The 25,346-nt window shown below is 41.6% G+C and overlaps 3 protein-coding genes across 10 annotated transcripts in view; 2 read left to right on the top strand and 1 right to left on the bottom strand.

Annotated features, from left to right (window-relative positions):
• Positions 1 to 15,006, top strand: part of LOC117776073 (Kv channel-interacting protein 2) — a 93,931-nt gene extending 78,925 nt beyond the window's left edge. For 3 of the 5 annotated variants that reach the window (XM_034609782.1, XM_034609781.1, XM_034609780.1), the window contains exons 2-8: positions 12,080 to 12,204; positions 12,391 to 12,460; positions 12,850 to 12,920; positions 13,124 to 13,231; positions 13,515 to 13,619; positions 13,766 to 13,828; positions 13,925 to 15,006. In XM_034609782.1, coding sequence (XP_034465673.1) covers positions 12,080 to 12,204; positions 12,391 to 12,460; positions 12,850 to 12,920; positions 13,124 to 13,231; positions 13,515 to 13,619; positions 13,766 to 13,828; positions 13,925 to 13,972 — 590 coding nt within the window. In that variant the 3' untranslated portion in view covers positions 13,973 to 15,006. Of the gene's footprint in view, positions 1 to 6,613; positions 7,148 to 11,021; positions 11,121 to 12,079; positions 12,205 to 12,390; positions 12,461 to 12,849; positions 12,921 to 13,123; positions 13,232 to 13,514; positions 13,620 to 13,765; positions 13,829 to 13,924 lie in introns of all 5 variants that reach the window. The other 2 variants (XM_034609777.1, XM_034609779.1) reach the window with 2 other exon arrangements.
• A 1,016-nt stretch (positions 15,007 to 16,022) lies between these two features.
• Positions 16,023 to 20,211, bottom strand: LOC117776071 (cytochrome c oxidase assembly protein COX15 homolog). The gene is made up of 9 exons (XM_034609771.1): positions 19,989 to 20,211; positions 18,745 to 18,932; positions 18,525 to 18,647; positions 18,115 to 18,301; positions 17,820 to 17,987; positions 17,444 to 17,525; positions 17,174 to 17,328; positions 16,922 to 17,035; positions 16,023 to 16,834 (listed from the first exon to the last, which is right to left on the bottom strand). Exons 1-9 carry the CDS (start codon positions 20,061 to 20,063, stop codon positions 16,703 to 16,705), a joined length of 1,224 nt encoding a protein of 407 aa, XP_034465662.1. The 5' UTR covers positions 20,064 to 20,211; the 3' UTR covers positions 16,023 to 16,702.
• cutc (cutC copper transporter homolog (E. coli)) lies at positions 19,976 to 24,322 on the top strand. Of its 4 annotated transcripts, none has more exons than XM_034609775.1 (9): positions 19,976 to 20,098; positions 20,744 to 20,814; positions 21,009 to 21,068; positions 21,169 to 21,378; positions 22,113 to 22,148; positions 23,228 to 23,361; positions 23,459 to 23,486; positions 23,577 to 23,682; positions 23,780 to 24,322. In XM_034609775.1, exons 2-9 carry the CDS (start codon positions 20,745 to 20,747, stop codon positions 23,889 to 23,891), a joined length of 756 nt encoding a protein of 251 aa, XP_034465666.1. In that variant the 5' UTR covers positions 19,976 to 20,098; position 20,744; the 3' UTR covers positions 23,892 to 24,322. The 4 variants fall into 4 exon arrangements, with proteins under 4 accessions (XP_034465666.1, XP_034465663.1, XP_034465667.1 ...); XM_034609772.1 differs by having other exon boundaries at positions 19,986 to 20,098; positions 20,752 to 20,814; XM_034609776.1 differs by lacking the exon at positions 19,976 to 20,098 and adding an exon at positions 20,441 to 20,536.
• The last annotated feature ends 1,024 nt before the right edge of the window (positions 24,323 to 25,346 follow it).

The raw sequence follows: 25,346 nt of genomic DNA, 5'->3' as shown, positions 1-25,346 counted from the left end.
AGGAAACAGCAGAGCAGAGTGTTTATGATTTGATGGAAACAAGTTTAGTGGATTGTTTTGAGTGATGCAAACCCAATTTAACGCGAGTGATCTACACCACTTAACAACACAAAATGCTTTTTTTCCCCTAAAGCATGAAGGCTAAGGATCGACAGAAATAAGGGTCAAAGTATAACAGCTTTAAATCTGTTTTGGTGTCTTAATAACAAATACAAGTGTTACTTCACCCGGTGTTTTGTGAATGTGTGTGTGTGTGTTGGAAATTGTTTAATGGCTTGTGATCTTTCATTACCCTCCCATTGGTTATCTGGTCTGAGCTGAATTTAAATGAAGGTTAGAAACAAAGAGAATAGCCAGAGGTGAGCAGCACTGTTGAAAACGATGTTGCTAATCGAATGTCTTACCTTGCACTGCCCTCTTCAGGTGTTAAGGTTAATTGCTGCAATAGGCGGGTGAGAGGATCACAGGTTTTCAGCCTTTGTGCCTCCTAGACTCAGCAGTATATGCAACTCCAGTCAAGTGTTTCTTTAATGGCTGGAAATGTCTTTTTTCTTCTCCTTATTGATCCACTGAGTAGTTTCCTCATTAATTGTTTTTTTTCTTTGTGATAGTTAAAAACTGCCCATTATACTTTCCCAGAGCTAAAGCTGACACAATAAATGTCTTGTTTTGTGCAAGCAGCTTCCCAAAACGTGATATGATTGTGAGAGACTGAAAATACCTGAACATATTCACTTTTGAAAAACTGGAAAAGAGATTATTCAACATTTATACCCAGAAATGATTATTCAACTCGGAAATCTATCACCAATTACTTTTTAATTTGAATTCTTCAATTATTAACTAACTACTACCTTCTAATACTGACTGCTGAAAAAAATCTGATATTTTAATAATGTTTTAGGAAAGATAACAATAACTACATTGATTTTAGATAAAAAAATAGTCAAAGAAATTACTGAAAATAAACAGGATTCATTTACACCGTCCAACTTTTGAAAGAAATATTTTAATTATATTTTAATAATTTATTAAAATCCTTAGCTGATTGTGTTTGGGGAAAATGCCTAAAACATTTACTGAAAATAAACTATATAAATAAATGAATTAAAGTAATAACACTAAATTAACTGATTGAATAATTTATTCATTACTCCTTAAGGCTCAGCTTTTCACCGCAACAAAATGCTACAAGGAGAAATCCTTGATCAATGCTTCTCACATCTACCCTTCTTTCACGTGTAAATGTTACCGTCATATACAACAAAAACTGCCTTATACTAAACAACCTATACATTCCTGAAAAGTAATGTTTAGCTTAAACCATTGATCTTAATTTGAGTACAAATGCTGTGCATGTAAACAGAATTAATCCACCATGTCTCGTTTCCTCAGGAGAAAACCCTCTGATCCCTCCATCACTCCTGATTGTGAGCTCTTCCCAAAGAAAGCCGTTCATTACCAGCTCTCTGTAGTTTGTGCTGAAAGGACTCAGCCTCAGTAGAATGAATCTGTTTTTGTCCCACATCGTCGTATTAAAAATATCCTCAAAAGCTAATGATGTACGCAAATGGTTCTCTTCTTTCACGCGTCTAATTGGAAACACACTAACCAATTTTGAGCACCATTTGTCAATGACCTCCTCTGCGTCTTCTTCGCACACACACACACACACACACGCACGCACACACACACACACACACACACACACACACACACACACACACACACACACACACACACACACACACACATACACTCACTTCTTAGACATTTTAATCAGTTTGGAGAGGAATAATTGCTCAGGTAGACGTCTAAATATGGATATATTTCAATTACTTGGTGTGTCTGGCTTCAGGCAAAATATGCCTCGTGCAGACTAATTAAGTACAACTGATTAACCCAATCAGAGTGTGTGTGAATGTGTGTGTGCATGTGTGTGAGGGCATGTAGTGCACATAAAATTGTCGTGTTGATGTGTGATCATGTGTTGATGTGTGATCAAGTGTGCAGGCAGTTGTGGAGGCGTGTTTGTTGTTTTCCTAACTTCTCCAGAGATGCTTCCCAGCGTTGCCACTGTGGTGATTTGTAGTTAAAAAGACGTCAACGCTAAATTAGGTTTAACATTGAACATTTGTAACCATGGTAATGGCCTGGCTCTGGGGGAAGGCAGTCATTGGCTGCTGGATGGATTGTTATGAAATTTATAAATATTAATGGTCCTGAGAAAAATCCTAATGGCTTTGAGAAACTCCTGGCTTTTTCTTTATAGCGCCACCATGAGGTTGGCATAGTTGAACCTGAAATGTCTCAACAATTACTGGGTTTACCTGCACCTATACTTGTCATCATTGGATCTTATGTGATAGCAAACATGTTATTGACATATCACCATTAGCCTGTTAGCATAGTCACACACTGCTGTGTTTAGGTACAGCCTCCCAGAGAGTCACGTGTAGCTGTAGACTTGTTTTGACAGTCAGATACATAACTGTCACATCAAAAGCACGACTCTTATCCAGTCTATAAATACACACTGACATATAGTCATTGAGATTCTGTCGGAAAACAAAGGTTATATGTAATTGAGACTTTTAAAAAATGTTCTCCGCTAAATTCAGCCCTCCACGGTTTTACAGTAATCTAGACGTCTGGGCATCTTTTGACCTGCAAGCGGCTAAATCAATGCATACAGGGTTACAATCGGTGCAATAACAGAGGAAGCTTAAAATTGATGTTACCATTATTAGAAGCAACAACGACAAAAGGAGCAAGTTCAGAGGCCGGTGCCTTTCTGAATCATAGAGGAATCACGTCTGAGAGAAGTGTTAAGAGAGAAATGATTTGGATTTTTTTGTTTTGTTTACTTGTAATGTATTGATCTTACATTTCTGTCTCGGTTTGTGGCAGATATCCTGATCTGATGCATTATGTAACTGGTAATGACAGAAAGGTGCGACCAGCCTTAATTGCTCACACTTTCATCCTCCATTTCATTCTGACTGCAGACTGGGCTTGAGAATTTACTGGCCTGAATATGTCACTGTACTCAGGAATTTATGTTGCCTGTTTTATCTCATACCCACAATTGTATGCAAAACATAGGCTAATGTGACACTTTATAGATTAGAAAACTCTACAGATGGAAGCTGTGAGTAATTCACATCTAATAACCTTTTAATCTCATTTATGCTCCTTAATTATCTCAATCTTCATGATAATAAAGACACACCTCTGGAACTATGTCTGATCCGAAGCAATGATCAGCTTCCTTTACTGTGTTTCTAGCCCTTGACAGCCAAACCTGACTCCCTTATGTTATTTGACAATGATTGACGGTTATAATTCTCGAATGTACGTGGGCCAGTTTCTGACTTTAGATGTGAACTCGCTCTGCGACCGCAAAAATCATTGCGCTTGTCATTTTCTGTACCAAAGAACATAAGTCTGTTTCTGAGGGAGTGCAGGTTATTTAGTCTCACAAGGCTGCTCTAAGACGCGTGCTCCCCGAGGCTTCGCAGCTATATTGTGGCTCTAGGTCTCATTTTGACTCTGAGGAACATTAATCACACGACAGACACATCGAGCCCTCCGAAGACCTCTCTGCCTCCCCCAGCTCCCCATTTTACCCTCCCCTCCATACCCTGGTTTCTTTCTGTCTAGTGCTGAGTCGACCTACTCACTGGCACAGAGAGATAGCCACGTGTATATATATATATATATATAATGTACAATTATTATGAAAAGAAAAAGGATAGCTCACCCAAAAATGATCTCTCGTCCAAGGGGAACATGACGACCTCAGCAACATATCTGCAGTTCTTCCATCAGAAGAGTAGATAATGAGGTCCTTTTTGGGTGAACTGTCCCTTTAATGCTCTGGCCATTCAATGTCGTGCAGAACATTTTCTCCCAGTTTTGATAACAGGAGGTGATATTGAACATGAAGGGGACGATTGAGGTGATAGAGACATTTAAAGCCAAATGGCATCACTTTCTGCTTTGAAAGTTTAGTAGTGTCTTTTTAAGGGATGGACTGAACTTTTGTTCTCTCCCCATAACCAAATCTAGAGACTGTTCTCTGACGAAGACAATATCAGTTGCTTCAGCAAATGCCCCAAAACAACATAATCCATTCTTGAAGTGATAAAGTCCTCTTGACTTCTGTCAGCTGAATCTCATCTTGACCAGATAGTTACTGTATTTGCCCCAGATCCATAATCTTTCCATAATCATCTTATTGTTGTACCTGAACCTAGAAAACCCTTTATCATAGAGATAACAGTTCAGAAAATAGTTTTTTTTTTTAAAACAGTGACATTTAACTGTTGTGGACAATGCACATAAGTGATGATGTACTGCTATTTGGGCTGTCAGATTAGAAAACTCTTGCTTGTTACAGTTCTGATACCTCAGCTCACTACCAATCTGATACCAGAGTTGTGTTTTCTCCAAATTTAGATTCTGTGTACATCACTGTAATCACTCATCAGAGTCATTTTTATGTGAGGTAATATACAGTACGGTCAGGGTTGGCTGTGGCAGTAAAAAATTTCGAGCCACTGTGACCTAAAGCGTGAATGACTCACAGAAAATGGAAACGCTCATTTGCATAATTACATTCTCAAAGGAACTAATGTGGCTGATAAACAATCCGTTTACAGAGTTATGGTTGAGACTGAGTTTGATACTGATGCAGTGAATAACATTGTATCTTACTTCTGATCATTTTCTTTTTCAAATTCCACATCAACATTTTGCTTCAGAGGGTAAAAGCCTATATTTTATAGTGTAATACCATCCTTGCCTTTTTCCTGTCTAGGGCCATTTGAATTTTTATAACATCCTTCCAGGGCCATTCTAACGATCTGTATAACATTAACCTTTGAAATGTGTTGGCCGGAAGTGTTGTATTTGTACTGAGGCATCTGACGTCAGATGGGAGTGATGATGTTTCGACTCATTGCAGGTTTTCCAGGTTTGGGTCATTTGGTCTTGAGCGAACAGGTTCTCCCAAACTGAGACTCGAACTACAGTGCAACATTCTCAGAGTTAGAAAACCCTCAGCTACACACAGTCTATAGACCAGGAGCAGGGGGCAGGTGGTTGTACTTTTTTGAGGCGTATTGCTGCTTTGTTTTTCAATGGTTTCATGTTGTAGGGTGTCAGGTGCTGCAGCTTAACAAATAACTTCACTAACTTTTGTTTCATCTTTGTGTCTTGAAACCTCTGTTTTGCCAACTCCCCGTCATATCCAGACGTCATATCAGGCTTTTGTTCTCGCTGAGAAAATGCAGCCTAACTCCTTCGCAGTTGAACTTGCGGCAGTAATCCCATTCAAAAAATGACTAGTTGGGTTGTATTGGTTATGTCTGTTCTTTGATTGTTGATCAGAGATAAAAACTTGTAGTTTTTTTTCAATATCCTATACAATATCAGCGATGGAACTCTCAGCTTTTTAGTTATTAGCTCACCTTTTGAATTCCACCAAGGGGTGCTAACTTTATCCAGGCACATTTTTTCCTTGCAACTCATTCTCATTCAGTGTAGCTGTATATTTTGGGCTGTAAAAAAAGCTCAAGATTGGTCTTTTTCATCACTGTGTGCACATCTCTGCGAACTGGGCATTCTGGGTAGTTTACATTTTTTATTGATAAATTGCCGCGCAGGCTGGATCAAAGTGGTCACATGATGTTAGCCACCATTTGCTCTTTAAAACATTACCAATAGGTTGACCACAGTCCAGACACCATCCCGTCCTGACCTGGACCTACATGTGCAATAAATCACTGCGGTTTATAAAATGCTGACAGAGCTTTTAACCAGCATAGCTTTTTTTTTGCCTTTATGGCACATTAAATACCCCTGGGTTAAAGGCTCAAGCCTAAGTATACATATGTTATAGGAATGGTTAAAGGCTCAAGCCTAAGTATACATATGTTATATGAATTCTATATTACAAGTTTCGAAAAAACACATTGCATCTTGACCAAAATAGATTGTCGTGATTAATTAATTCCTCTTTTTTTTAGAGCTAGTGTATATCTGTGGTAGGATGTCAGTGTGCCAGATGTGACATCAGTGCCAGCTGAAATGTTCCCCACAGCACTGGATTGCATATGCAATAGATGTTATAGCCAGACTGCGCCTCTGGGCTGTGTGTTTGTCTGCGCGATTGCCACATCTGTGAGTTTGTCCACAGTCGCCACTTGTTCAGATGCTTCGCTTCTCTGTTGTCAAAGTGTCCCTCCTCCCTCCTGTTAGTCCTTCTCTTCTTCTTCTCCTAATTTTGTCCTTCATTCAGTCCTTGCTACATTCCTGGTTGATGTTATTGCCTCTTTGTTCATTCCATGTAGCCCCTCCTTTCACCGTCTCTCTCCTTTCTCATCCCCCAATTAAAAAAGTATTTCGTATGGTCCCCCTCCCTCCTCCATCCTTTTCCCTCCTTCCATTTCTCACCTCCCTCCTCTTGCCTCCCTTCACTCAGTCCCATCACTGACCCAATTAAGCATTGGGAGGGACACAGCAGGAGTATAGTGACGGAGGTAAGGAGAGAAAGAGAGGGAGGACAGGCGGAGAGTGGAGAGAGTTTGAGAGTCGGTAGCTTTAACAGCAGAGAGAGAGAGAGAGAGAGAGAGTGAGAAAACAGTATCCGCCAACCTGCCAGGACGTACACAGTGAATTGTCCAAACTTCACCTGGAACTTAAACAACCTTTGACAGCCTCGAGGGCGAAGCGAGTGGAGCAGCAAGTCGACAGCCCTGCTGCCACGCACCCGCTCTTGATGAAGAAGCGAGGAGAATAACAATCCACCTTCGCTGAGGACAACGGGTGGGGTGCCGTGAGGACTTAGGATGGGCGAGTGCCGGCACATAGAGGGAGACTGAGAGGAGAGACTGAGGCGACAAAGACGTTGCATTCCTGGTCGGAGCTGGGGGGGAGGAGGAGGGGGGTAACGTGGTTGCCCCGGGGGGCAACAGGATTTTTGTTGACAGAAACAGAGAAAGAGGAGGACGGGGAAGGATGCATCTGTTCTTCAAAGACAAGTGGGAGGTGGAGGGGCTGCAGACTGTGGGCATCCTCCTGGTGGTCTGCAGCTCCCTCAAACTGATGCACTTTCTGGGGCTTATCGACCTTTCAGTGGAAGGTAAGAGAAACGGTAGGAAAGCAAGAGAGGAGAGGCAAGTCAGAAATCAAAATGATGACTGTGGTGAGGGGACATTAGGGGGAGAACACTCAGCTGGAAAGCAGGATGTCTGCATGTGCGTCTGGAGTGTCATTGAGGCTAAATTGCTTTCATGTTACTCACAGTGTTTATTGTCCTGCATACTGTGTGTGTGTGTGTGTGTGTGTGTGTGTGTGTGTGTGTGTGTGTGTGTGTGTGCAAGCACATGGACATGGTTTTGACTGAGACTGAATACTAGAGCACATACAATGTGTCCATGTTTCAAACCCACATTTGTATGCATAATGTTCAAACTGCTGCATTTATGACACAAAGGAGAAAACTAACTTCATGTGAGTGTATCTGTGAATTGTAGCCGAAACACATACTTGGAAAAATATATTTGTACATGGGGGTACAGTGGTCAGCACTGTCACCTCACAGCAAGAAGGTTGGACTCGAAACCTGTCAGCCGACCAGGCCCTTTCTGTGTGGAGTGTTGTGCCTTCACATTCTCTGGCATCCTCCCACACAGACATCCAGTTAAGGTTAACAGAAGATTGTCCGTAGGTGTGAATGTAAGAGTGAATGGTTGTTTGTCTCTGTATGTGGCGACCTGTCCCTGCCTCTCGCCCAATGACAGCTATGGCTTCCTGATGATCTCCATAGGATACGCACTATAGATGGATGGATAGATCATTCAATATTTCACTTCTTATATATACTTCTTATGGACTATGAGGATGTGCACTCCAGATTTTGCATGTGCACTCCACCGATCTGATACATTTTATACATCGAGATCAGTTTGCTCATCTGGAGTTGAGTTGTTCACTATCCACTGTTTCTCTGATTGTGGCTTTGCAATGTCTGGAGTATTCCCTGGTGGTGTCATCCGGGTTGACTTAGCATGAGAAGGAGATAAGGGGGTGTGATATGCATCTCTCTGTCTGCCCCCCTTCACAGCTTGCTCTCTGATACATGATACAAGATACATGAATATAATCAAACCATCATGTTGCAGCGCCACACCTTTGTTAACAAACATGGGACATGGAAGGTGTGCACTTGTACCACACCAGGTCTTGTGTGGGAAATGTTAGCTGCAGTGTTGTAGGAGCCATAGGAGTGGCTAAAAGTCAAGATATAGCTGCTCCTGCTGCATGGATTTAGAGCATTCTTTTCTTGTTTCTTTGCCTCTTGTGAGTCCCTCATCTTTTTGGAAATGCAATATTGGAGCACAGTTAACAATGAGAGGAGATGAATGACATTAAGTGCAAATCCCCGGCCTCATTTGAAACTAACCGATCCAGCAGGAAGTTTTAATTTGATGCTGAAGTTCTCTCATCATTAGATGCCAGTAGGGACAACAGCTGAGCCTGAAAGTGTCAGTGTTGGATCTGCACATCCATTCTGTTCCTGCATCAGCATTAGATTGTAGCACTGTGGCTCTGAACTGGGATAACGCATGTTTGCTGCATGTACATCAGTTGAGAGATAACTTGGTTCCTCGTGTGCCTGGAGAAAATTCTCCGATTTTCGTGAGTTGAAACTGTTGAAGTCTAATTGTGCAGTCCTTACGTGTTGCTTGTGGTAATGCTGCACAATGACTTAAAACACAGGAAGTTGCTTTTTTTTTTTACCCGTGTCTGATGAGCAATAGACAGTTTTCACTTTCCCATCTACTCAGGGCAAAATGAAAGAATTGCTGGGTTTCAAAAAACAATTTTAACTTCAAATGGCTTCAGAACAAACTGATCGCATGTTACTTCAATAGCGCGAGGAGACAGTAACCTACTTGTTTTCAACAAAGGACTGTTTTCAACCACAATACCAGGTAATGTTAGAGACACCTTGTACTGAGTGTCCTGAATTCTAATTCAGCTTTAAACAGCTGTGACAGAGAAACCAACAGTAGCTTAATTTAGATACATGAATAGATAGATGGATAGATTTTTAAGAGATATGCTTATTAAAAATCAGGTTATTCCCTCTGAGATAAAATATCTCTTTTCCAAGGGAGACTTGGCCAAGGCAGCCAAAGTACATTTCCTCAGAGGCATCACATCAAGCCAGAAATGTCATTACCAGCAAAAAGGGACAAAAATACAGAGGAGATGCAGACGCATGAGGGGCGGGCAGAGAAAGTGTGTCTCTGTCCTAAAGCAAGCATATTTAAACATTGCCAGTTTTCAGTAGATTCTGCTTTAATGGTCCATTTAGGTATTTCAAGCTCAGTGTTCGATGCAGAGCGGAGGCAGCATGTACTTGGTATACAAAAAGTCAAAAACTGTATTTTACTATCCAGGCTCTCAGAGCCATTGAAATCAGATTATGTTAGAGTGAAAACATGGCCTCTTTGGAAGAGGTAAACATTATATTTCACAATTAAATCAAAAATGCAATCTGTAATTATACGCCAGAAACTTTCATTGAAGCATTAGTGACAAAAACGTTTGAAGTTAACAGCACAATCTCATCTCAGGGTCATTTAGTAGCTATACTGGAGCTTTTGATCAGATCCGCTGATCCTCTGCAGAGGGTGTCATGGCTGGTGACAGAATTAGTCCCCTGTGTCTTACCTGAAGGCCTCAGATAAACTTTTGTACCTTTGACTGTCGGTCACAGTATTTGACTTTCATTTGTGTGTTGTGGTAAATTGTTAGGTCCTTATGGAAAAAGGAATGATAATGTGCTCACACACTCACACACACATACACGCACACATTTTTGTACTTCTGTCTCAGTGAGGACACTACAAGGCATAATGCATTTGCCAGTCTGTTAACCATCAAATCTAAATTCCTAATCCTAACCCTTATCCTAACCTTAACCAGATTGTAACCCTAACCCTGAAACCAGGTCTTAACCCAACAAACTTTTGAAAAAGTAAGGACCGGCCAAAATGTCACTTTCCAAAAATGTCCTCTCTCCGTAAGGTCTATGCTCAAAATGGTCCTCACAAATATATAAGTACAAGTAAACACACACCACGGACCCTAAGGCAGAGGGCAGGGCCTGTGCCAAGCGGCTGGATGTATTAATCTGGTATCTATCGGACAATGGGCTCGGCCTGTTCTGGCTCCAAATGACGCCAGAGCCTGTGAGGTCATGAGGGTCGGGTCCCCGGGGCTCCGCGGTGCAGACTCACAGAACAGGCGGACACATCACAGAGGCGAGGTTGTCCGTGGAGGTACTGTGGTTGTATTAGTTTTCACCCCATCATGGCCTTCATCCCTCAGACTGCTGGGGTCTTGCTGAAAGGGTTGAGGGGACTGTTACCATGGAAACTAAAAGGCAAGAGTAAGTATGCAGGCTCTTGCGTGCGTATTTGTTTCACATCTTGCAAATGATTGCCATTATTGTTCTGTAAATAGGCACCATGAAGTTCAACTGGTGCTGTGGTGTCAGGCGTGATGGGCTCAGCTGAGGCGGTTGTGCAGTTCTGTATGTATCTGGCAAATAATGTTCTACAACGACGTGAGATGACGTCCTCATTCAAGCCGATTGAGAATTTTATCAGTTGATGTTTGTCTTGTCTTAAAGGTTTGCTGTCTGTCCTTTTTCCTAATACCTCGAGACGGTCTGATTAGAGGAACCGTGTTTCTAGTGGCCGCGCTGTGCTGCCGTTGTCTGGTGATATCTACAGTTTGAGGTGGTCTCCCATTACTGAACCAGGTCTGCAGGCAGTTATCAATTTGCCTAAATGGCATGATTTGGTCTGTTGTTGCACCCGGGGTTGCATGAAGTGTGTGTGTTTGGTTTTTCAGGCATGTGTGCATGTGGAAACATAATGTGCATAAGTGTGTGTGTGTGTGTGTGTGTTTAACCTTTGTGCTATGGTTGGCGATTGCAGGTAATCCTTCCACCAGCCAAAGCAAAAAAACCATAAAGCAGCGATTCCTCAAGCTGCTGCCGTGCTGCAAGCCCACGGTTACCCCCTCTGTCAGTCAAAGCAAGTGCTCCTTCACTCTCTTTACATGTCTTCTTCCTGCCATGTGTCCAGCCTCATCAGCAACATAGGTTTCACACTGACACCTTGTCTGGCCGCCGAGTAGACACACGTCTACCGGAACATTCAATGCATACGCAAACCTACAGGAACACACTCAACCCCACAAACTCTAAAACCCTGGTGTTATTGGGGCTAATGGGTCAGACCTGTTTTTGTACTTTTTGTGATTGAAACATGCTGTTTCCTCAGGCAGTGGAACATGTGTCTTTGTCTGCGTGGTCCTAATGAGGCAAAACGTCATTTCTGAGGTACTGGTTAAGGTCAGGGGTAAGATGTGAGTTGGGGTTAGGTTAAACTTAGGTTACAGGAAAAGAGGTAAAAAGAATAGCTGCACAAACCTCTGTGTGTGTGTGTGTTTGTGCGTGTGTATGAGAAAGAGAGGTCAAAAGCAGGTTCTAGAGGTCTGAGAACTTATGATACATGACATAATATTATTTTATATATGTGTATATTGGATGGGGGCAGGAATATTTGTTAGTTCTCCCTTTTAAAATATGTCTTCTTTACATTTTCATTTACGCAAAACTAAATCCTATAGCTTCCTCATCATAGGACTCTCCCCCAGACACTTTCAAAATGATAGGATGTAATGTGACTTCTACTGGAACAAAGATGTGAGGCAGTTGCTTGGTCTCCCTCATGATTATGTATAGAAAATTGCATTCACTCCTGTTTTCATTCAGCGAAATAATAAAAGAATGATTAACATTGTTATGAAAAAGGATGTTAAATTGCTCAGTGTACGACATATAGGACTTGTACTGTATGATGAGCTCAGTATCAGTTGGATGACCCCATTAAAATATGTTGTACCCGGGTCACTGACCGTCCCTGGGGGTGGTTATTATTGGATGTAGTGAGGATGAATGCAAACTAACTCTGGTCTCTCCCTCACACAGACAGCGTGGAAGATGATTTTGAGTTATCCACCGTGTGCCATCGCCCTGAAAGCATGGACAAGCTTCAGGAGCAGACCAAGTTCACCAAGAAGGAGCTGCAGGTCCTCTACAGGGGCTTTAAAAATGTAGGTCTGGCAGATGTGATAAGAAACATATGAATAAACGGGGGAAAAAAAGGAAATGTGGTGCTACAGTCCTTATGGAATTAAGATCAGAGTCGGCCTTGCGAGAGCTGGACTCTTCACCATGTCTTTTGTATATTCTGTGCTGGATGAGAATAAACAAGCTTTCTCCATTCACACATGTCCCAGGAGTGTCCGTGCGGTGTGGTGAATGAGGAGAACTTTCAGCACATTTACTCCCAGTTCTTTCCTCAGGGAGGTGAGTTGTCAGTTCCTACCTTTAAACCTGAGGAGCTCCATCTGTAACACTTTCATTTATGTTACTCTGTCGTCATTCTTTCATAAATAACAGGTAGACCAGCATCATTTATTTGGTTCTGCAGGGGTGCATGCGCAGCTTTTCATCATTACAACAGAGTGGAATATAATTAACTCAATATCAATGTGCTCTGCTGAACTATCGTACGTGCACTGAGAAAAGGCAAGGCAATTTTACATTCCATGATATTTAGCTTGAACCACTCGCCTCCAGTTGTATTTGAAATTATTTTTATATCTGGGCTATATTTATCTCGCTGCTAATCCCAGCTCTTCAAAGGCTTCGTGTTCTGAGGGCACGCAGGTGACTGTGCGTCTCTACCGTTGCAGATTCAAGTATGTATGCACATTTCCTGTTTGAAGCCTTCGACACCAACAAGAACGGCTCGGTTAGTTTTGAGGTGAGCCCTGTTCTTATGTCCGTTTTCTAGGCGAACGTGTGGTCCGGTGAAAGTCACCACACAAATTACTGCACTGTACGTGTTCCCTCTGCTCGACTGTCCACGCAGATTCATGCTGTGATAAAGATTTGACTTAATTTGCTGTGTCGAGATTTGAGTAATACCAAAACAATACAGTAAATTGTTCCCCCCTGCTCTCTCAGGACTTTGTATTTGGCCTATCTATCATCCTGAGAGGGACCGTTAATGACCGGCTAAACTGGGCGTTCAACCTCTACGACCTGAACAAGGACGGCTGCATCACCAAAGAGGTAAGTCACACATGTACACACATATGTTTTGTCCTCTTGAACACACTGTATCTCAAGTCTACCTTTAGGGAATCCCCCCAAATGTTGACCAGTTGTCACTTAGACACCATATATTAATTGATTAGATGTCATTGGTCCAAGGTCAAATGTCATCTCATATGAATCTGGAACAAAAATGTGTGGATATTGAAACTGCACTGCAGGCATATGACCACAGGGCGGTTATTGTAGTTCAGTCCGATCCTCTGTTTAATTTTGCTTCCCTCTGTCCTGTACTTTGCAGGAGATGTTGGACATCATGAGGTCCATCTATGACATGATGGGGAAGTACACATACCCCACTATGCAGGACGACGCCCCAAGAGAACATGTGGAAAGCTTCTTCCAGGTTTGAACTTTTTTTTAACCCTTCATTTTATGATTCTTGAAAAACACGGAAATCTTTTTCATATTGTTCTATAAAATGTGCGAAACGTTTGAACATGCAGCAACTTTTCAATTAGTAAATCTCTGGCTGCCATGTTTTTCTTTCAGAAAATGGACAGGAATAAAGACGGGGTGGTCACCGTAGAGGAGTTCATCGAGTCTTGCAAAAAGGTAAAGTGAAAACTGAAAGCTGCTTTTCATGGGAATCGTGTGGGTAAGTGATAATGAGACGCCTCCTCATCTAAACCTCTCCTCTTCTGTCTATAGGATGAGAACATCATGCAGTCCATGCAGCTGTTTGACAATGTCATCTAAACATCTGGACCAGTTAGGACGCTGGCACCAGGGAGGGGATTGTGTGTGTGTGTGTGTGTGTGTGTGTGTGTGTGTGTAAGCGGAATCCAGATTGAAATGTTTGTGAATGCGTGTGTCTGTGTGGCTGTTTTCTGACCTGCAAGCGCTCGTGCGTGTCTCTTTTAAGAGCTGTGAGTCCCGAGGGCGCGGAGAGGCCTCTCTTCCCGGACGCCCAGTGGCAGCGATGGAGTTTCCCCGACTCCTTCCTCATCATGCAGAACTTAAGTTTTATCCCAGAGATACAAGGAAAGATGGCAAGCAGGGATCTCACAGTAACTCGCACAACCAAGACCCCACACCTCTTTTATCTTTTTTTAAAAACTTTTATTTATTACTATTATTGATGAACTTTCACAGCCTGTCGCGGCTGAACTCAATAGGGAAGCAGTTTTCCTCCAGACCGTTACCTAAGAACACGTTTCCCTTCTTTCCCTGTGACAGCTGAGCTGTGGATTAGTGAATCCTGCTTTTGTGCACGTGGGTAACATCAGACTGCTCATGCATCGGCTGTGATGATAGAAACGAATCTTTCGCCATCTAGTGGACAAGACAGAGAGAATGACACTTCCTGAGGGGAACAGCTGATGAATTGGAAATCCAAGTGATCCCGTTTGGTTCAAACCTGTCGTTTTCCATGAGGAACTGATTTCAATATCGCATGATGATGTCACTAATATCCAATTATGTATTTACAGAGATACTCCAAAGTCTGCTTGTCTGTCTGCTGTTCCTAGTCATTCACAGGTGCCTCACCCTTTGTGTACGTGTGTGTGTGCATGTGTAACAGAAAGAGATGTCATCCATTCATACCCGATGTGAGACTCTGACGGGACGCCCGCCTCCATTCATGATTCTGGTAGAATAATTCCCGGCCTTCCAAACTATTACAGTTTTAGCTGTAGGTGTCTATTGCCTGTTGTACATTTCCTAGTATTCCCAGTGGTGTGGTATTAGACAGTACAAACGTGGGGATTGCACAGTAGTTGAGACTCTCTAAAAAAAGGGACATGCCACAGTCGCACTTGTCTCATCAATCCACATCCGAGGGGAACTTATTAGATCGCAGATTGTATTTGTGAACTTCTTGTAATCGGAAATGTCATGTGGTTGTAGCAGGTTCTACCACTTCCAAAAAAAAATAAAAAATCTCTAAACCCTTGTTCCATAAAATTAGCTTAATTCACTTTAAAAACAAGTCATAGTATGTGGGTGTGTACTAGTTAGTGAGTGACAGAGAGAGATGGTTTCATCATTTTTTCATTTATGCCCGCCCTCTCATTCCTTATTCCCCCTCTCTCTGTAACACCAAAGAGAAGATGTAAGAGGTATATGAAGACATGCAGCCCACCCATGGGTGAAGAGAGAGGGAGATGCTGTGTACTAAGTAGGGCAAGGTGCAATCAGAGATAACAGTTTGGTAAAGTGTCACTGTGGAATGAATAAACAGTTTTATGAAGAATTTGCAACCATTTATTAATTTGCTCCTTTTCACACTAGGACTCTGTTAATCTAAGATAGCGTAAGTACCAGAGGCACTCGAGCTGTACTTCAATAGGCTGCAGTGTCTTTTAATTGCCGACAATAACGTGGAATAGCAATAATTCTCTCCTCCGTGTTATCAGCACCTTTTCAACCTCCAACTTTACATCCGTCTCAGAGCACAGTATAAGGGTGCACTACGGCCCTGATGAAAATATGCACTTTTAAACCTGCAATTTCCTTTCTCTTTTATGTTCTTCCTTTAATTGTTCATTTCAAGGAGAGGGACAAAAAGTGGTTTGGCTCTGATTGTTCCTTGCAAACAGTTTTTAACTTCCATTCCCGACCACAAGTAAAACCTGTCTATACCCGCATGTGCTGTGTCTAGAACAATGAGAAACCTACTAACCCGTTGTACCAATTGTCTAGTTAGCTAGCCTCAGCTGGTTGCATTACGTATTTAAAAATGTGTATATTTTGTACAGAGACAATAAAAATCACAGTTACTATGCAAAATGGACTGGAGTTTGAATTTTAAAGACTGTACATAATTGTCATTTATTAAAAGAAGACAGTGCTTTCAGCTTTTCATGTCTAAATATACAGTACAAAGCATCAATCAAGTTTCCACATATTTGTTTCACCATTACAATTCATGTTATGTCAATACAATGTCAGCAAGAAATGGTTCATAATTTAAATATACATTATTTTACATAATCCCAGCAGCCACATCTTATTCAACTAACAGGCAGTGTATGAGAAGACACAAGGCAACAGGTGAGTAATAACGCTGAAACAAGTTTTTCTTTCCTGTTAAAACTGTGTACGTGAACAAAAACAGTAACTCAGTCTGCAAAATCAAATATGGTTTGTATCTTTTAACTGGAAAACCCTGTTGTTGTGTCATTAAAGCTGAACAGAAACTGAAAGAAATTGCTTGTTTTTGCTTTAGCGTGCCTTATTGTAATTCCTTGCAAAACAAAACACCTCACACTGATCTTTTGATGTAACAGCCACTGTCTGTCACCACACAGGACAGTTGCTTAAGCATATGCATAAAAATCAAGTGTTAAATCAAAAACATCTCAGTTTTTAAGTTATCATTTTTTCCACTAGTTATGAAACGCCTTGTTCACAATGTAACGCTGACTCTTAGAGGCTTGAGCTGTGGCTCGTGGGGATTGGATTCGTCAGTAAAGGAGCAGGCCTTCACTTTGGTAATTTGCGGAGCTCTGCCAGAACCCAGATAGCCATCGAAAGGAGAGCCACGGAGCCAGACTGGTGAGTTGCTGCCAGTGGGGTGGGGACATACAGTAACAGGGTGCTGATGCCGAGGGCAACCTGAAGAGTACAATATCATTTGAGTTTAATGACACTGAAGATTAATAGACTTGAGTTTAAATGGTTCTGGGTCAACTACCAGCTTACCTGTGCATACGCCATTGCCGCAAGGAGGCTGATGGCGACCTTTGCCCTCTTGGGCAACATCATCCTTCTTGAGAACATGTAGAGGCCTGTAATTGCAGTCAAAGAGGAGATCGCCTAGAGACAAAAAGAAGAGAGAGAAGAAGGTCAGTGGCTGCTGTGTCTCATTCCATTGAATGGTAAAGGAGAGGGGTACAAATTATGTTTAAATTAAAATGTTGCCCAAAATGTTTCTTTTTAGAAATAATGACCCACCAAAATTCTGTGGTCAAACTGCACAGTTGTGGGATTTTCAAAGAAGTTCTTGAGGGTGGGCGAGAAGGCCAGCAGATCATCAGGGATCCATCGTTCTCCCATCTTAGGGAAGGAGTTATACACCAGCCCGGCATCCAAACCGGCAACAAAAGCACCTGAAACAAAGCATTTTTGACACGGTTCTATATAGATCTGCATGTGTCGTGGTTGACTGCAGATACCGATCAGTCTTTAACTTTAACACTGAACTGACAAAACATTAAACAGTACCTGAAAGAGCAGTAAGGAAGACAAGGCCACCGGTGCCCTTGGCGAACCTCCTGAGCTGCATGAGACGTCTGGTTTCTGCTATCTGAGAAACAGGTTCAGAGAGCCGACATGAAATAAAAAGAAAAACAACCTTACCATAAAACATATAAAAGTCTGAGACCAATTGCCCTGAATTGATAAGTATTCTGACTTTTGGACCCCACTGTATATGTTACTACTGTGTAAATATCTAGAAAACATTTGGTGAATTTATCGGTAATGGAATTTATTATTATTTTATCAGCATCCCATATTAATCGGGCTATATTTAGAATGGTATTTCTTGCAAAAACTAACAACAGATCTTTGACAAGGAAGCTGAAGACGGTGTCTGTACCTTGTGTGCAGGCAGCAGCAGAGTGAGCCCTGTCCACAGACTGGCGCAGTAGAGTAGCAAAGCAGAACCAAGGTGAGCACTCAGGCGATATTGGCTGACCCGCGGGATGTCATGAGACTCTGGCTTCTCCTCCAGACCGCTTTTTACCATGTACCATCCCAGAAGGCCCTGAGAGGTGACGCACAATGACACGGTCATTCATGTGTTTTCTTTAAAACCAGCTCTAGTAAAACCTAAGACTAAGAATTAGATAGGGATTCATTTCCGACGATCACTCTCCCATCACCACTGTTACCTGGAAGAAGACAAATCCACAAAGCCCCAGCACTTTTCCCTTCATGGAGCGAGTAAAGTAGCCTTTTCGCCAGAAGTAGATTGTAGGGAGGACGTATGCAAGTCCAACCAGTCTGCCCCACATACGATGACCCCACTCCATGTAGAAGATAAACTTAAACTCTGGCAGAGTCATGTCATGGTTCATTCTGCGAAAACAGAATCAAAACAGGGAATTTAAAAGTCAACACATACTTTTTTACAGAGCGCAGTATTATATACAATTAAATTATAAATCTGCTTGTATATGTATCTTAAATTTAGTTGTCAGATGATCAAAATATTTCAAAATGATTGAGGTAAAGTGGATTTTTGATGATTAGTGACTTCAAACCCGTGCAAGTGTATGTCTGGATGATGATGGGGTCTTACATTTTAAATTCAGGAAACTGCTGGTACTTGGAAAACTCAGCCTCCCACTCTGCTTGTGACGAAGGCGGCCTCATCTCTCTCACCAGATGCCAGTCGACCATGGAGAGCCCAGATTCTGTGAGCCTGAATGAAACATAGAAAACTTACACAGTGAGTACCTTTCAGCAGCACTTAAAAAACAAGATGGATGATTCCTTAGATACTTTTAAGTCAGTTATACCTGGTGACACCACCCAAGACAACGGCCCCAACGACCAGCCCGCTGCAGCCAAGTAACCAGCGACCTAGGATGCGATTTGTGGCGACGCTGGGGACTGAAGCTGCCGCCTGGATGGAGGCGCCCTCCGCTTGTGTTGCGATGGTGCTCTGACTTCTCTTCACCAGCCATTGTCGTAGCTGCGGACTCCGCTGATGTTTTGGAACGGGAGAAAGAAAGATTTTTAAACACACGAAAGAATTGTCATTGACATAATTACCACGACAATGGTCACATGTGAGGTACTATGGTCAAAAGGATGTGATTATTTCTATGGTTTGTGCTACATCCTAAAATTCCTAATTCTTAATGCTGCAACACACAATTACATTTTAGATAACAGTGTTGTTCCAACTTTGTGGCAGAGGTTTAAGGACGGTCCTTTCGTGTTCCAGCATTAAAACACCTGGTTGGTGAGGAAAAACCTCAACGACTGCCCTTCACAGACGCCTGACCTCATCTGTAGCCAATTTGGGATTAATATGAAGATCAGCTGCAACACATCTCACCGACTTTATTCTTTATGGTGAGATATACAAACTCGATTGACCTCGTTGTTTTTAGATTTTATTTTTGGCAGCAATTCACAATGCTGTAATTATCAAATGAGACAGGCTCTTGGTATGAAACATCCTGTGGTCAGTTTTGTATTAAATATTGTGTAATTACCCTATGGAATGAAAATGTAGATTTATTTGATGTACATTTTGACGCAGATCTGAATCAGGGGATGGATCCAGGATTTTTATTTTTGTTCACTGCCTTGAAAATTGCGAGATCGGATATATTATTGACCTTTTCACTGAATTCACAGGAACAAAATTCATGGCTCTTGATGTTTCTGTGTGTTTGATGATCGTTCTAGTAATTTTTTATAAAATGCTAATGAATGCACAAGTTCATTATCAGCGCATTCACACAGTTAGAAAGCCCATAGAGTTTATCATTGTGATTTCCGTGCAGGTGAGTAATTGTGACAGTTACAGCTACAAACACTGATGCGGAGGTCATGTTATCTGATACATGCGGACGTGACTGATGAGCAGTACAACACTCAGCCAACTCAAACACGAAGGTGAAACGCTGGACACTAAGCTGCTTGGATTTGTCGAAGATGTCCGATATGTTTAGATAGCTTGCAAACTCTCTGACCTTTTAAATGCTGCTCCAGCTGGTTAGCTAACATAGCCGGCTAGCTGTATACTCACACTGCTGGGTTGAAATCCTCTGCTGGCGCCCCTACAGCCGCAGAACATGGCGGTCCGTACTGAAGACAGCAACATGTTCGGGTCGTCCTCTCTCGTCCTGTCGGGCTGCGGTGAAAGACGAAGCTTTGGTGAAAGCCACGAGCTGTTACCATGGATTTATTATGACTTACACAAGCAGGTTTCCTAACGCAGGGCTCACCTCCTGACGTCATAACTGCGCGACGAGGATATTTAATATTGGCGGGGTATTCTTTTTTTTCTTATATATTTTTTGCAAATGCAAACACGATACCAAGCACAAATTAAATTAAAAAAAATATTGTATTATTTATTGATTTTACATATGCAATTTAATCGGGATGGACCTTTATTTACAGTCTATGGGATGGACGGGGCGGTCAGAGGGTTATTTCGTGTTTTGCGCTACAGCGTGTCCCGCACGGGCGGTCACGCTCCTGTAACTCCGTAGTAATGCGTAGCTAGAATAGCACCGCCCACCCGCTGTACCTGGTGCGTTAAAATGTAACAACCAGGAAACCGCTGGAAAAGTGAGTCAGTCACCAAAACAACACACTGACCTCAGTCCGCCTCCAGGCTCGGGTCCATGTATCGATAGGAAGTGAGTTTGACAGCTAGCTAAAGTTGTTAGCTTAGCAATTTGTACACGTTCTATCTTACAGATTCCCTATTCTCTCTCTCTCTCTCTCTCTCTCTCTCTCTCTCTCTCTCTCTCTCTCTCTCTCTCTCTCTCTCAGCATGGCAGAGGGCTTTTTGATGGAGGTGTGTGTGGACTCTGTGGAGTCTGCCATCAATGCTGAACGAGGAGGTCAGTAATGTGTAGTAAACACTGCGGAGCTTCTTTTATTAAACCCACTTACTCTGTTTGAAATACAGTATAAATAATCGGACTCAGTTTAAGTGCTGTAAAGAGCCTGACTTGAGTGTTTAGTGACTTCATTTCTCAAAGGTCATGCTCACACAGGTGTATTGTTTACTATGTGTGTTTGTCCCTCTGCTCAGGTGCAGGTCGACTAGAACTGTGCTCCAGTCTCATGGAGGGAGGCCTCACTCCCAGCCTCGGTGAGCGTGGTTCATCACTCCTCTGCAGACGTTCACTGAGAATCTGAAGCCAGGCGAGCACACGCTGTTACACGTGTCACCGTCATTTGTTTTGCCACAGGTCTGCTGCAGGTGGTGAAGCAGCACGTCAAAATTCCGGTCTATGCGATGATAAGGCCTCGTGGAGGGGACTTCTTGTACTCAGACCAGGAGGTGGAGGTGATGAGGAAGGACATTGAGCTGATGAAGAGCCACAGGGCCGATGGACTGGTGCTGGGAGCCCTGACGGAGGATGGACGGGTGGATGCGGAGCTCTGCATGGAGTTGCTAGGTATTGTCTGCCTGCCTGGAGCTGTGTAGGCTTACAAAGCCCTCAACTAAAACCACGATAAAGAAAACAATTTAAACACAACAGAAAGGTCATGTAAGATTTGAATGTAAGACTTTAAATCTCGCCAAAACGAATCCCGCCTCACTAAAATGTAATTTTGAATATTACCTTCAGACACCCAAAGGAAATCAACAATCCTTTGTTTTTTTTCATGTGCCAAAGCAATTCAAAACGGCATTTGTCCTTAACATCACTGAGAGGACAAGTTAAAATGACAGCAGTGACAACCTTCTGTTCTTTTTAAAATCATAGCTAGGGGCAAGGTACACAAACATCTTTCCCTTCTTTATAAGCATCTCAGTATGTGCAGCATTTAATATCATTAATTATTTGCCAGGAGTCTTGCTGCAGTGTTTCTGCTGAGAAAATAACCTCGTCGTGGAAATCTTAAAGGTCAAAAACAGAGAGAAAAATCATTTATAAATAAATAAATTATTATTTTCAACCTTACTGGTAATTGTAACAGGTAATGAAAAGTCATACTTTTAGTTCAACTTCATGAATCTTGCAGTGTGATGTATGTATGTGTACCCCTAAGTATGCTCACATCTGTTTGACAATTCTTGGCTTTGTGTTGGCAGTAACTCATAATTCACACCATAAAATACAGTAAAAGTTTCATTCTTCGAATATTTATCCATTTCTTTTTCTGATTATCACTGTTTTCTCTCCAGCTGCTGCTCGTCCTTTGCCTGTCACCTTCCACCGAGGTAACCAAAAGCTGCCAGCAAATAGACCTGAACAAATACATGGCAACCCCTCACTGGAATAAAAGCTATCTATTCCAAGTGTTATTAATAATCTATAATATTGAGTTTCAGCTCATGTACTTAAACTACAGATTTTTTACAAAATTCAATATACACCTGGACAATATAAGTAAAATGTAAAGTTGTTACAGATCCTGTCTATTTAATACCAAGGAAGAATGAATCAGATTCTTTTGAAAATGTTTGAAAAAATAAATGTTTGACTAATCAAGCCACAATGAAAATTCCATATTTATTAACCAACTGCAACAAGTCACTTAAATTTGTATTAGTGAGAATCCATTCATTTATTTTTTATATATTTTGTATGTCCATCTAAATTGTAGATGACAGATACAACTGTTGTCGGCCTGGATGAAGCAAGTTTTGTAAACTTTTGCTTCTGTTCATCTGACCAAAGACTCAATTGGGCCTCTTTTCTTGTACCTGTGCAAAGTTTCATCTTGTAATTCGTAAGAAAATCCACCGTGTGTGATCCATCGCTAAAACTCCATTTTCCACAGATAATGCTTGTGCCAAGTCAGAAGCACGGACCCGTCGGTTTTTCAGGACAAGATTGCATAAACAGTGAATTGAGTATCCTCATTTTTAGAGGACTCTGTTAACAGAAGTGTGGCTCTTCGGTGCCACCTAGCTGCTACTGCAGCTGTGTTAAACCTAATGTTAAGTATCTTACTGAGGATCTTCTATCCTCTCTCCATCTCTATCCATCTTTTTCAAGTCTCTCAGTCAGGTTTCTTCATGCAACTCACTCTGATTAGAAATCACAGATGTAAATGTAAACACTTTTGTTGTCATGACGACAGGTACTTTTGTTGCATGGAGGTTTTGATTTGGGCCCTGTATTTTCATTATAATATAGCTAACCTGTTTACGCTTAATCATACAATAGATACAATTCTCTACACTTAAAATTAAAAATCCTAAAATTATCGTCTAATTTTGAATCAGCATGTTGGGGATATTGCACAGGGAAGTACTCAGTTTTGTTCTGTACTGTAATTTTGATCCTGCTGCAGCTTTTGATCTGGTTCATGACCCGGCGGTTGCTCTGGAGAGTCTGGTATCATTAGGGTTCCAGCGCTTGTTGACAAGTGGCTGTGACAGCTCGGCTTTGGAGGGACTCCCTCTCATTAAACGGATCACCGATCAAGTGCGTATAAACCAGACAGTATGTGTGCAAACATATAAGTGGCCGTTAAACTGTGAAGGTCAGCTTTTAATTTAACATCATAATCTCCATTCAACAGGCTAAAGGGAGAATTGTCATAATGCCAGGTCAGTGCCTTTATTATTTTGGAAGGCACGTCATTTACATATGTATGTTTTGTTGTTTTCAGCCCTTTGTTTATACGTTTTTTGCAACAGGAGGAGGTATCACAGAGAGGAATCTACAGAGGATTTTGGAGGGATCAGGAGCTCAAGAGTTTCACTGCTCAGCCCGTTCCAGTAGGGATTCTGCCATGAAGTTCAGGTTTGTTTACAGTCAGCCTCAATTAATACAAAAAAACTTAAAGGTGGGATAGGAAATGAAAAGTTTTGTTACTGAGCAGCAATGTTTTCATGCGCAGGAACACCTGTGTGACGATGGGAGCTGCTTTCTCAGCACCCGAGTATGGCCTGAAGGTGGCAGATGTGAGCAAAGTCCGCACTCTAAATGCAATCGCCAGAAACACCTTGTGAATGGGTACTGCACAATCATGACGGACAACAAGACAAGATACCTCAAAAGTGATCACGAGTAATTTTGTCATTGAATCATTTCAGAAGTGCCACAGAGTGCTTTTTCTCCCCTTTTTTTGTAATCACTGAAACAGTCCCTGTAAAGTCAGAGCTCAGGGACGGCCTCACTGCCTGTTGGGATACGCAGTCCATTAAAGTATCTCTGTAAATTGTAAGTTGAATAAAAAATGTGCACGTAAAAACTAAAGAAAAGCACTAATCGTTGCACCAGCTGTTTTCTAAGCAGTGTGTTTTTTATTAGCAGTGTAATTGACCTGTATAGGAGATAATGCAAAGCTGTGACCTCCTGTACTGTAACAACTACATAAACATAATGACTTGATTGAGTTTTCTGAGAAGAATGTAATAAAAGTGAGAAGATTTCAACAATTGAGTGCACTTTGTTTTCATTAGTTCATTGTTCATCAAATATCCCTCAGTACCGACATGCTACAAAGAAGAAACTGAATATACTAATGCTTAGTTTACACTAGCTGCTGTAGCTGTAATTCTGAGGTGGTGGGGGTGTAGAGCTGGGGCTGTTAATTTAAGTCTCAGTATCTCGCAGTAAGAAGTGACTTCATAAGTAGCAATATAAGTCATACATTTTACATCATAGGGTCAATGAACCTGTGATGTCATTAAGTAGATGAGCTGACCAAAAGGAAGTCAGAAATAAAAGGTTTTATACCACAGCTTTAAACCTTGTTTTTGTAAAAGAACTGACCCAAAAAAACAACTTTCTCAGAAGAACTCAAGATCTCATCATAAAATGAGTTCTCCTTCAGGTAGCATTACTGACTGAATCATCATGGGTCATTGAAGCTATAAAGTGTCACTTAAAAAGCGATTACAGAAAGGCAAATATCCTGGGGTTGTCCCATGGCGCAGAATTTACTAAAGCCTGAAAGCAGTTAAACCTGCAACACCTGTTTCTTATTGTTACTTCAATATTGAAGCTGTAATTCAGTATGATTTATAACTGCACGATATAATGAAAATGTATCGTCATCACGATATCAACATGCCCGATATATGTATCGCAACTGCTTGAACTGCGATAAATGGTGTTCAATGTGCGATGCATTCACACTCTGCATGTCAAATGACATGACCTGTTGATTACACTAAAGAAAGATATTCGGTGTATACAAGAGAGATAAAACAGGATTTCAGACCTTTCACCTTTGGCCTCAGGTGACAACTGCTGTTACAATGACCCCCCGAGCACTGACAAATCTTTCAAATGAAAGGTGAGGGATAGAACATGTTAGGTAAAATTATGCAAAAAAAACGTTAATAGTGAGTATAGTGTATACAGTGTAATAGTGTATAAAAAAACGTTAATAGTGAGTATAATATGTATCATTATTATGTTAAGGGCATTCAGAGAGGGCATACCTCCTCCAATGCCGT

Source organism: Hippoglossus hippoglossus, chromosome 15 (genome assembly GCF_009819705.1).
Source record: "Hippoglossus hippoglossus isolate fHipHip1 chromosome 15, fHipHip1.pri, whole genome shotgun sequence".
NCBI lineage: Eukaryota > Metazoa > Chordata > Actinopteri > Pleuronectiformes > Pleuronectidae > Hippoglossus > Hippoglossus hippoglossus.
This window is presented reverse-complemented; position numbering and strand designations above follow the sequence as displayed.

What these genes read in the sequence shown, in the direction of transcription:
- cutc (XM_034609772.1), top strand. Translation starts at nt 20,035, where the DNA reads ATGGCGGTCCGTACTGAAGACAGCAACATGTTCGGGTCGTCCTCTCTC. An exon ending in AGGCCTCACTCCCAGCCTCG is followed by an intron (nt 21,069 to 21,168) that starts GTGAGCGTGGTT and finishes GTTTTGCCACAG; the next exon opens with GTCTGCTGCAGGTGGTGAAG. An exon ending in GATTCTGCCATGAAGTTCAG is followed by an intron (nt 23,683 to 23,779) that starts GTTTGTTTACAG and finishes TTTCATGCGCAG; the next exon opens with GAACACCTGTGTGACGATGG.
- LOC117776071 (XM_034609771.1), bottom strand. Translation starts at nt 20,063, where the DNA reads ATGTTGCTGTCTTCAGTACGGACCGCCATGTTCTGCGGCTGTAGGGGC. An exon ending in GAGGATTTCAACCCAGCAGT is followed by an intron (nt 18,933 to 19,988) that starts GTGAGTATACAG and finishes CCAAAACATCAG; the next exon opens with CGGAGTCCGCAGCTACGACA. An exon ending in GTCTTGGGTGGTGTCACCAG is followed by an intron (nt 18,648 to 18,744) that starts GTATAACTGACT and finishes TGTTTCATTCAG; the next exon opens with GCTCACAGAATCTGGGCTCT.